This window comes from Aristolochia californica, unplaced genomic scaffold (assembly GCF_029961685.1).
Source record: "Aristolochia californica isolate CCGP_79_NKW_82.1479 unplaced genomic scaffold, dmAriCali1.0.hap1 SCAF_2, whole genome shotgun sequence".
NCBI lineage: Eukaryota > Viridiplantae > Streptophyta > Magnoliopsida > Piperales > Aristolochiaceae > Aristolochia > Aristolochia californica.
In genome coordinates this window covers 51,126,310-51,138,755 of record NW_027181881.1, presented here as the reverse complement: position 1 = coordinate 51,138,755, position 12,446 = coordinate 51,126,310, and the positions used below count along the sequence as shown (strand labels likewise).

The following is a 12,446-nucleotide window of genomic DNA, read 5'->3' as shown; positions in this document are numbered from 1 at the left end:
TTCAATTAATAAATATATTAATATATTTAAATTATACATTAAATAAGTTACTCATGTAGTAATAATGATGGTTTTACCCAATTTGGGGTTCGAGGATTATGATGTAATTATAAGTGTACTGTATTCTCTTGTTTTTTATGTTTTTCTAATTAGTGTGCACTATTCACTGGAAACTGTTTTCCTGTACATGAAGGCGTCAACACTAACACTAAATTCTTACCTGATCTTCATGTTGGACATGACTTGATCTTCAAGAATCCACTTTGGGGCACTAACCCCCCCTTATTCTCTGTTTCTTTTCTTTTCTCTTGTTATTAGGCTAATTATTCTTCAAGCATGTTCCTCCAGGTGAATCCGTTTGCGGTCTCAGGTGAGAACCGGCCCACCAGTCACCATCGGCTACAAAACTCTCCAACACCAGTCACCATCGGCTACAAAACTCTCCAATCTCGACCGGCATACATGGAAACTGAATACAGATAGCAATATACAAACAAATATTCCAACACTCCCCACAGGGAAAACTAATGGACAAATTCACCGAAAAAACCCAAGACAAATTCGGTGGGAGCAGGATTCGAACTCGGGACCAACCTGCTCTGATACTATGTTGAAACCAGTGCACTAAAAGGCTCGAACCTTTTAGGAAAACAATCGCACGGATCATATACAAGGCCTAGTTTGGTTGATACAAACAAATATTCCAATACTCTCCCGCATGGGGAAAACCCGTGGACAAACTCATCGAAAAAACCCGGGACAAATTCACCAAAATACCTGGGAAAAATTCAGTGGGAGCGGGACTCGAACGCGGGACCAACTTGCTCTGATACTATGTTGACCCCAGTGCGCTAAAAGGCTCGAACCTTTAAGGAAAGCATCCGCACAGATCTTATACAAGGACTGGCCCGATCGATACAAACAAATATTCCAACACATTGTGTTCTTGTGCATGCATAACTTTTTGATTCTTCAACTTCGTTCTTCCCTTGTTTCATTTTTTTTTTCGGGCAAACTTTCCTTTGGGACTACAGTACAAGATATGAGAAAATAACTAGAACAAGGATTCATGACACAAATTATGTTCATGACTTTGTAAAAGTCCAAATTCTGTTGCAGTTAGGGGATCAAGAAAGTATCAGAACTGGGTTGGAGCCGAGAACAATCATGCCTTCCCAGTTTGTCAATCCATTGACTATGCATTGCTAATCTTGCCTTTCTAATATAGTTTTATTCATCTCCACCCAATACTATTGTATGGCATGCTATGAACTATGGAACTATGGTCTGTAGCAAACCATGTAAGGAATTTCACTTCTCTTTTCCTTGTCCTTTTTCCATTATTAATGGTAATAATAATGTATTTCCTGTTTTTGGGTAGTTATTCTGCCAGTTAAATTGATCTTACTTGACTATCAAAATCATTCTCGTTAGCAAAAAGTTTCAATGATATATTTTCATCAATTTTTGTAGGAAGAGGGATACAAGAAAGAGATCCATTAGTTGGTCATAGAATCATTACCACTCAGATTGGTGGTGAAGCTTTCTTGAAGGTGGACTAACCTGCCTTCATTATCAGTAGCACTTTCTATTCTGGTAAACATGCTTGATCAAGATGTAGTCATATAGAAGAGTTTCAGAAATGTGGGCACTTCTTTTATTTGTATGCATGCTCTTCTGCATCCATAACCATAATCAACGAAGGCTACAGACTGCAAAGAAAAATGCCCTTTATGCAGAGAAGTATCTACCAGCTACTTTTGTATTTTTTGGTTTTCACCAATGAAGTAATTGTCATTCCATTACAAGGAGATCTTTTTCATTAAAATACATGGCCTTATGGTTCAGAAAGGAGTTTATGAGGGAACTGATAGAGATCAAGATGATCAGGTTAAGAGAAGTTGAGATTGTCTCATCGAAAAATTATTCTTTTATCTCTTCTCTATATGGTATCTCACAATCCTCCTAATTATTCTAAACTATGCAGTTTTGGTTGTCTTTGTTTTCCGTGGCTTCGGCCATACTCTTCTCACAAACTCACTCCTTATTCCTCTCCATTTGTTTTCTTAGGGTATTCAACTACTCAAAGTGCATATCTATGTCTTGATCCTACTACATCTCGTCTTTATGCATCACGTCATGTTAAATTAGTTGAGTCTATTTTCCCCTTCACTTCTTTCTCATCATGACCGCCCCTCATCTGACACACTCTCCCAGTGGTGTTCCTCTGTGTCCCTCCCGGCTACTAGCACCTCATCTGCTGTTTCGATCCTTGCGCCCCTGACCTGCCCAGTTCATGATCCCAAGAAGAAAAAATTAATTTTCTAATAGAAAATTCTCCTACCAAGATGGGGTAAAAAACTGTATAGAAAATTTTTGAATAAGTATTTAACAGTTGATGCTGTAATACTTTTAGCATGAAACAATTTTCATTGCAATTTTGTGATTGACATTTTATTTGATTAAAATTTTATCGATAAGTATAATAATATATTAGATTGATTATAAATTTTTATTTATTTCCCTAGAAGAGGCAATAAAAGGTCCATTTAACTTTCCTAAGAAAATTTTAAAATATTTCTTGTAATTTTCTAATAAATCACTAATAGTAATAGGATTTTATTTAAAGGTTTTTTTTTGGAATATGTATCATAGGAAATATATTTCTAGTTTTTCCTAGAATATAAATTTTCATCTAGGGGCACTAAAGAGGCCATAATAAATTTATGGCCAGATTCAAAAATTACAAAACAAGCTAAACAACAATTGGAGTAAAAAAGATTAATATTAGTGTATTTTAATCCATTATTGAAATTCATTCTTGAACCTCACCTATCATTATGTTTTTTTAAATGTATGCATAATTTTATATATAATTTATTTGAAGCCAACCCTATGTGTGAGATCATAAACAAAGAAAAAAAAAACTCTTTGTCCCTTCCTCATGGCTCTTGAAGAAATTGAAAGATATGTTAGTAGAAATACGTTTGTAGAGACTATTAGTGGTTTTTTCAATAAATGTTGAAAAGACACTTTTAGTAGCAATATAGGGACAATTAGTGCCTCATGTTTTTTTAAAAAAAATTTAATTTTAAATTCTTGTTAAAAAATCATATAATTTTCTCAGTAAGATTTTCTTACCAAGATGGGCTAGAAGACCATATAGAAAAATTTTGAATAAGTATTTGACAGTTGTTGATATAATCCTTTTAGTATTAGGAAACTTTCATAGTAATTTTGTGTTTGACATTTTATTTGATTAAAAATTTATCGATAATTATAATAATATATTAGATTAATTATTAATTTTTATTTATTTCCTTAGAAAAATTTAAAATATTTCTTATAATTTTCTAGTAAGTCTCTAATAGTAATAGGATTTTATTTAAAGGATTTAAAGATTTTATTTGGTGATTGTAAATAGATAGTGATATTTTATTTTATTTTGTTGTGTTTGATTATTGTATGGAGTTTATTCCTAATGTTATGTATTGTATGGAGTGTTTAGACTATTTTATGGAATGTATGGAGTGTATAAACAATTTCATGGAGTGTTCATGGAAAATGTAGACAATTTTATGGAGTGTTTATGGAATGTATAGACAATTTTATGGAGTGTTTATGGAGTGTTTATGCAGGTATTATGTACATAGATTATGCTCAATTTTAAGTAGAGGTCATACCCAATCTTATACATGTAATATATATATATATATAGGTTATGCCCAATTTTATGTAGAGGTCATACCCAATTTTATGTAAAATATATGCATAATTTTATATACAATTTATTTTATATATACTTTTTGAAAAGTTTTAAATGTATGTTGAAGCTCGAATTTGGTTAAAATATTTGGGCTCGAGCTCGATAAAAATTTTAGGCTCGAAACAAGGTTTGACTCGAAGCTCGGCTCGAACTTGGTTAAAATATTTGGGCTCGAGCTCGATAACAATTTTAGGCTCGACACGAGGTTCGGCTCGAAGCTTGGCTCGAACATAGGTAGGTTCGGGCTCGGCTTAGCTCGATGCCACCCTTACCATTAGTCATCTTTTAAGTCAGCATGAGAGAGAATAGTTAAGGCAATAGGAATTTTATCGGATCGATAGTTTTGACTAAAACAATGACAGTGAACAGTTAAGGCAGTAGGAATTTTATCAGATCGATAGTTTTGACTAAAACAATGGCAGTGAACACTGAATAAGTGCATCTCCAACTCCCATGCATCACACATAATTTTTGCTATGCTATTACTCAAATAATATGCATAATGAATAATGTATTTTCCTGTATCAAAATAAAAAACCGACAAAGGAATTAAAAAAAAAAGAAAAGTAATGCAAAAAGGAATTAAATAAAATAATAAATTTCAGCTGCAATAAAAAAAAGTTAAATAAAGCAAAAAAATATTGATTCAATATAACAAATATTTTTAAATAATTAATATAAATAAGGTAAATAAATAAATAATATTAACGAATGGAATAGATAAAATATAATTAAGTAAAATTATATAATTAAAACTAAGCAAAAAAAGAAGTAACGTTTGATACAATAAATAATATAATCATGAATTTAAAAATTAATGTAAATAAAATAATGTATTTGATTAATATTCAAGAAAATGTTATGTAAATAATATGACTCATATATAATAATTAGATAAACTATTAAATTAATAGAATATAAAAAAATAATAATATAAAAATAAATTATCATGGAAAAGCAAAAAATATGGAAATGAAATACTAAAAAAGATAATACACCTGCCTTCCAATAAAAAAGAAACATAAGGCAAAAAATATGATACTATAAGTAATGTAAATAAAGTCAGATAAATAATTATTATTCATGAACTGAATTTATGTAATAACGTTATGTTATTATATAAAACAAAATAATAACTAATGGCATGAAAAATATAAATAATACAAAAATTAATATATGGGAACAAATATTTGTTGATTTTCAATACTCCATCAATTTAGCTCATGGAGAAAAATGGGAAAAAACCCATTGGGAGAAAACTGGAGAAAGAAGGGTTATAGAATTTGATTATTCTTTACCTTCCCCCTGAAGCTCTATTTATAGATTTATAAAATTATAATATTATAATAATACCCCTGAACTTAGGGTTTAGGGTTTTAACCCTAGAACTTTAACATAATTACATCAATGTCATCTCTATAAGATAACCTTTTATTTATCATCATGTCATCAATGTATGTGGGCCTATGTGCCTTATCCTTGATCTATGGGCCTTGAACCCATCTTCTATTCTCTTGGTTGCATGGGTCTTCCTTGGTCATGTGGGTTTGGGCCTTGTCTTCCAACATTAAATAAGAAAATAATTATTATATACTGAAGATGATGAAGGCAATGAAGAAGAGATAAGAGTCGTAATGAAAAGGAGAAGAGAGGAGTAGCATAGAAACAATGAGAAAAAATAAAAGAACAACGAAGAGCAAAAAAGAGAAGAGAAGCAATCATCCGAGTAGAAACAAACAAAAAAAAAAAACAATAAAGAGAAGAGAAGAGAAGCAATTGTTCCATTTTTCTTCTCCGAAAAAATATAAGAAACAAACTAAAAAAGAAATATGACGGTCGACAGAGCAAGAGAGAAAATAAAACACTCTAAATCCTGAGTTATTCGCCTTTTGGAAACTCTTTCAATTCCGAATTCCTCCGTAAAATCTCTTAAATATCAACTATGGTGTCTACTCCGGTTTACCAACAATGAAGATATTTCTTTTCTCAATTTCAATTTTCATAGAGGGATGGGGTTGAGTGAGGAGACACTACCTTCTTAGCAAACTGTTGTCCCATATTCCCTTCGTAAATGGTAAACATGTAAAATTAACACTATTTGGAAATATGAACACTTCATTTATGGCTTATACCGTAGCATCAAGCTTAGGGATGTAAAGGTTATAAAAATAACAATGTAAGTTATTTTTTGAATGTAAATTTTGAATATAAACTACTCGTGTTGTATATCGTTTTATCCAATTATTTATATCTTAATTTGTTTATTACCTATTTACCTAATGTTAAAATCAGTAGTTGTGTCAACAAATGGAATTATAGCAAAAAAATAAAATAAATTAAACTCTATATAAACATAAAAGTTGTAAAAAAATCATATAAATCATGTATATATATACATATATATATATATATATATATATATATATATATATATATATATATATATATATATATAAACCTAGAACAAAAATAATTAAAAAATATTACAAAACCCTTTATAAAAGTCACTAGAATGTAAAATATCTCACATATACATAATAAAAAATAATTGAATTGCCATTATAGATAAATGGGTAATCAGATATAGAATAACCCCTACCTGTAATTATTTTTTTTATAAACTGTCAATACCTAATCGGGTAAGATTATCCAACACCTAATTGAGTAATTTTTAGTTAATTTTTATTCTATTTAATAAATTAAAAATTAAAAATCTGGTAAATAGGTAAAGTTAACATCCCTAACCAAGAGAAATATCTCAAGTTACATCTAGTGAGAAAGATTGTCAACAAGGATGCTCCAACTTTTATGGGTTTCATCAATGGTAGTGATTAATAGAAAAATTCAAGTGATTCAAACAAATAATCACATAAATTTAAGGGTATGTTTGGAACTCACAGAAAAGATAAGAAAAGAAAAATGGCGGGAAAGGTCTTTACTATTGTTTGGCAACAAAGAATTATTGAGAGAACAAAATTTTAGAGTATTACTATTTTTTTATTTTTCACTTGTATCCAAATAAGAGAAACTGCATTTCTCTTCCATTTTTTTCTCATTTTCCACAGGCATCTGAACAAGAAAAAAAAAATTTCTCTTTTCCGGTCCCAAACAAAGCCTTAGGGGATGATTATAAAGAAGCAAATCGATAGATAAAACAAATTCTTGTTGACAAATTTTTCTCTTCAAAAACATGAAGTTTGCAATAGTGACTAGAGTGGAATTTTATTGGAAAGTTAATTTTTTTATGGTGTTAGAGCTGAGACGAGGAGTAAAAATGGAAGACTTCTATAGAATAAATAAACTGAACTCTAATGAATAAATATCCCATCCGTTAGAAGAAAAACAAAAACTTCACTAGCTGTCACTTAACATTTATCCCGCCCACTAACTAAAAAAATCAAGTTTCCTTATGCGAGGGGCATTAAAGTCATTTCACACGTGGATGAGCAAACCCTGGTTTATAGTTTAACTAACAAAACTTATCATGTACTTTGTGAAGAATGTCAATTATTTCACTATATTTATGTCCCTGTTTTAGACAGATGATAGTCAGATATATATGATATAATTTTTGAAGAACCCTTGTCACCCTCTCCAAATCTTATCAAGAACATAATCCGGAGCAGTGGCTTTTTCGTCCGCTAGTACCAACAAAATGGCTTTGAGCCATTCTTTTTTTCTTTTTCTTTTTCTGTGGAGACAACCATTGGCAGTATTGGAAGGAAATCAGTAGCTTCTCCCTTTATATATTGTAATTGGTTGTCCTTCATATAAAGCTCAGATATAAAGATACCAGAACTCAGTCCTTCTCCATCATCAACTTCTTTTTTCTGCTTGTCACTCAATCATGTTAATGTGCTTCAGCAGAACCAAATACTAAAAAATCTGAAGAACTCGGTTAGAACACCTATTAAGCTTGAATGTTCAGCTCTCCCTTGGCTCTTTTTTACCCTGAAATCTGATCTAACCCACTTCTGCTGCCGACGAAGACTCTCAAGAAGGGGACTCAACAAGCAATTTCCCCTGTAATACCGAAAGAGAAATCTATTTACCCTGAAATTTTCAGCTTATTGCTTTAACCAATGGTCAAGACATCAATGTTTGGGATTCTCACGCTTATCAACAGATCAATATTCCATGAACAGGAATCGCCAACAATGTCGCACCAATTGAGGAACCAGTTGTGTCTCTCTGCCTAATGTTTCAAGCACTTGTCGATCAGTCCAGTATCGAAATGACAAGTTGTGTTGGGGAATCGGCTGGAGTCCATAAAGGGGCAGAAACAGCTGTCGCCACTTGCATCTGATTTGGGACTGTAACCCCTACGTGTCTTCTCCGGTTCCAGACAATCAAATCCACCGTCTCAGGCTTGAGATTCTTCCTGAATGCAGCAAAAGACAGGAACAGTTTCCGACGATAAACCACATTACTTTGATCAATTCATTCCGTGTAGAATTTGCATACATTCATCACTCGACTCGTCTTGGAGGATTGCTTCACAGAGAGTCACAACTAAGGAAGAAGAAACTGCAGATCAGGCATGAAGCACTGAAGCAACGGAAAGTGATGAACAGGGGGGAGGTTCTTGCCCAAATTCCAGCTAAGTGGAGTCCATTTTCTGGACATCTACAGAAACAAAACAAATCATGGGCGATTCGCACCTCACATACCCATCAAGGAAACACCTCCGAACTTGTACAAAGAGGCAGAAAAGGTGAAAAGAGGTAGCAGTTGGAGATTAAAGGAGACAAGGAACATCCCTTTAGTCCTTCTCAAGTTCATATTCAGATCCACCATGAAAGACAAGGTTCACAAAAGCATATTGTAAATCATTTAAAAATTGAAACAGAGGAGCAAGCAAGGATTAAAAAAAACTTCTGAAATATGCTTACAAACTTCCAAACACTTAAATATATATAAATCAGAATCTGAGAAGATTCGCAAACCACAATAACCTAGGCGTACATTGGCCTGTCGGTCCATGCTCCAGAGACGTGGCCATTCTCACAAACATAAGCTCGAACGACAGGCTCGCCGTCATCGTGGAACCCAAAAACCCGTCTCAAGCAGAAGGCCGAATGCAGATCGTAAGTCTTCTTGCAGGAACAAAATGCACATTCTAGAGCAATCTGACTCCGGTTCCCATCGTTAATGGTTCTCCAGACCCTGGAGCTCTTAAAATTTTTGAAAACACCTCGGAAAAGCATGTAATCGCGCTTTTGTTCGGTATGAATACAACCAGGCCAATCACAAATGTATAAGCAGTCTCCTCTGAATCGACTGGCTAGAAGCTTATTCCCTTGTTCCCGACTCAAGTTCCAGATGCCCTTTGCCAGATGTGAACCGACATGCTCGCAGTTCTGTCTTCTTCTCTTAAAGCCCGGAAGATCATTGCCCACAGGTACGACCTGTCTCTGGGGAGCATCAGTTGTGGTGGAGGCGGTGGTGTTGATAGGATATCGGTGTTCCGTCTCCGAGGAGTCGTAAACCATGTCGAAATAGAGGTCATCGAAAAGGGACCAGGAAATATCAGACGGAGGTTGAGCCGGCCTTTCCACAACCGATGATGAGGGAACCGGCCGGAGATCCATGGAATAGTTATGATCAGGGCCAATCGCACGTTCGAGTCCGAAGTCAGAGCTTTCCAACAAGACACCGGCGTGGAGAAGGCCAGGGCAGCAGACGGAAAGCTTGTGGAGAGAAGCCCACCATTGCGTTGGAGCAGCGAGAGTATTGGCATAGGACCCACGACCAAAAGAAGAAGAAAGAAGTTCCGAGACAACGGAGGGGATAGACTGGGAACATTTGACCTGATAGCAAACAGTGCGGATCAGAGAGGAAAATTTGGTGCAGACGCAGGCGAGACATGCCCAGTGGCGAGGATCTTCCTGGAGTTTGAAGAGGATGGCGAGGAGAATATCGTCAGATAGATGGAAAAAGTGCGTTTGAGACATTCGCAGAACGGCGCTGATTTCCCGTCTTCCTTTCCAACAGAGTCCAGTGAAGGAGATGACGGGGGGCTTTTCTAAAATCGGATCTGTTGGCCGCAAGGTATAATCCTCTATACCAAAGGATCGTTATATTCTGACGAAGGAAACAGAAGCGTTTGCTCTATTCCCCGATCTTCTGCGGCCTCAGCGTCCGCTTGCATACGCCAGAAAACTCGCTCCCAGTCGTGTAATCGCTCCACAATCAATCCTTCTCCCTCGAAAGATTTGAAAAGAAGCCCCCCACAAGCTTAAGGATAGCAACGAAAATTAGGGGAAGTTTTTTCCTGGGGATGGAGATTCCGCACGCAGCTTCTGTTGCGGTGCTTCCTCAGAGTGGGAACAGAAAAGGAAAAAGATGAGGGAGACAAATCTGCAGAAGCAGACCCTCTCTTTCAGAGAAGGGTTTCTGTGGCTGTCATTGCTCGAGGGGGAATCAGTGACGCGTTGAGCGGAGACGTCTATTTTGACTCTCTTTCCTCATCTTTGACAGCGCCACCGTAATTCCGAAGGAGCGGACAGAAACTCCTAACAGCCCTTGGTTGCAGAACAGACCCCTACTGGTGTGGGTCTTATGGCCGTCATAGCTCCGTCAGATTTTTAGTTTTTCCTTCGAATTACCAACCGGAAGATGATCGACACTAGCTTTACCCACTTCAACGGGATGAACCAAGAACAACAAATCTAAGCCATTTCAAGCTACTTCCAGAGCAACGCAAATTCGAGAGATGTAAATTTTCTCAACAAGCATCAAGCTACTTCCATAATGAAGGCCGATTACTAGAGGCTAAGTTCTTTTATAAGTGGTTTCGATCAATCTTTGGATATTGCAGCTAATATGCAGTTTCATGATTTCTCTGTAATGGTTGTTTACTAGCAGGAAGGTGTTCGTAGATATATGCCATTTCATGAATTCCTATAGTTGTCTTGCATCTTTCCATGTCCTTGGGGTTTCAGCAAATAAATCCCAAATCCCTCGTGATTTTTTATTTTTGTTTAAGATCAATTCAACGCTTCTTTGTGTAGACTTTTACGAGATCAAACTTATCCAACTATCAGAAACATATTTGTAGTTGTGATAGACAGTTACTTTTGTATGGTCTTGATTTTAGAGCTCAATTGGGACAATTACTGAGAGCATTAACTTTTGGTCAATTCTTGCAAAACATTAATATTGTGCAAAAAATTTACACTGTTGCTGCTAGTTCAATCTTCATATAAGAATAAGCTAAGAAAGGAGGTGAATCCTTATTCTTAATAATTATGTATTTTTTGTTCATCATTTGTTATATGAGTATAATTCATTGTATTGTCTACGTATTTGTCACTTTTGTTATAATCCCCCATTTTAACTCTACATGAGTTTTATTATTTTGAATAAATAAAAAAAGGTATTTTACAATTACGATTTTGTTAGTTTCCATACTTCCAATTAGGGGTGGCACTGAGCTAAATCAGCTTGTAAGCCGCTTGAACTCGGCTCCCAAAAAGTTCGACTTAAATCAGTTTTCACTTGAGTTCGACTTAAGTTCAAACTTGGAATAAGACACATTAACTATAACAAATTGTTGTCAACTCATGAGTTTACTCATTAGCCTATATTTTACAAAAATGCCCTTTTTACACTAATTGCTCTTTCAATTTCTTCTGTGGTTGGTTAAAAATTATTTTTATTTACCTCAAACCTCAAAAGATGATCGCCGTTTAACCCTTTCGGCTTCTCCTCAACATCCAATGTTACTGTTTGCCAATAGGATAAATGTTATTGCTAGATAAATTTACTCTTTCTATTAGGTCTATTAAGTTGATCATTATACAATAGTATGCTCTATTCCAAAGTCTTGGACTCCTCTACAATAACGTGTAATTTAATAGTACAAAACTCATCACCAGCTTCTCTTTGTTCATTTTTCTATTTTTATAACGTTAAATGTATTTTAAGTTTGAACCTAACTCAAGCTTGAATTCACTTAAAATTTTCAAACTCAAGTTAGAGCTCAACTTAAGTTGAACTTAATCTTGAAGTCATAAAATTAAGCAAAACTCAAATCCGCATAGGTTTGAGTTTGACTTCACTCGATACTACCCCTATTACTAATATGCTCAATTAAATATTTTTAATAGATTTTAACACAAACAAAAATTATTGAATCATTATATTTAGTTTTTTTCTTTATTTAAAAAAAACAAAAACAAAAACCTTCTTCTCCTTTGCCATGCAACCCTACGAGGAATCCCTTTGACCAACAAGAGGAGGGGAGGTTCCTATCCACCAGAAGGGGCAAACACCACCCCATTCCATCAACCAAGAGAAGGAAGAGGTACTAGGGCTAATTTGGCTAATTTGGACCTGGTTGACCTAAACTTAAACACTTTATCTGGTTCTATGACATGGGGTATTTGTCAAAAGGCTCAGAATAACTTATTGCTCTGTTTTTTCTCAACAATCTTTTCACTGGATCTAAGTCGGCATCTCTAAATTTGAGCCGCAACGACCTGAGCTGTCAAATCCTAGCCTGGGTTCCGATCGCAGCTTCGCGATCGGTAATGTTACTGAATATCCTTGAGAGAGACCGGATGTTCTTTCAAACGCTCAAAACCCTTGAAAACTAATTCTTAGCAATTGTTGAACTGGATGTCATTGTCAACCAATTGTACTCATTTAAAACTGGATTTCATTGTCGACCAATCAT

The 12,446-nt window shown here is 34.8% G+C and overlaps 1 protein-coding gene across 1 annotated transcript; it reads right to left on the bottom strand.

Annotated features, from left to right (window-relative positions):
• Positions 1-8,574: 8,574 nt before the first annotated feature.
• Positions 8,575-10,156, bottom strand: LOC137955951 (phytochrome A-associated F-box protein-like). The gene has a single exon (XM_068803188.1). The coding sequence runs from the start codon at positions 9,718-9,720 to the stop codon at positions 8,722-8,724; it is 999 nt and encodes a 332-aa protein (XP_068659289.1). The 5' UTR covers positions 9,721-10,156; the 3' UTR covers positions 8,575-8,721.
• Positions 10,157-12,446: the final 2,290 nt, after the last annotated feature.

Coding starts and splice junctions, on each gene's coding strand:
- LOC137955951 (XM_068803188.1), bottom strand. CDS start 9,720: ATGTCTCAAACGCACTTTTTCCATCTATCTGACGATATTCTCCTCGCC.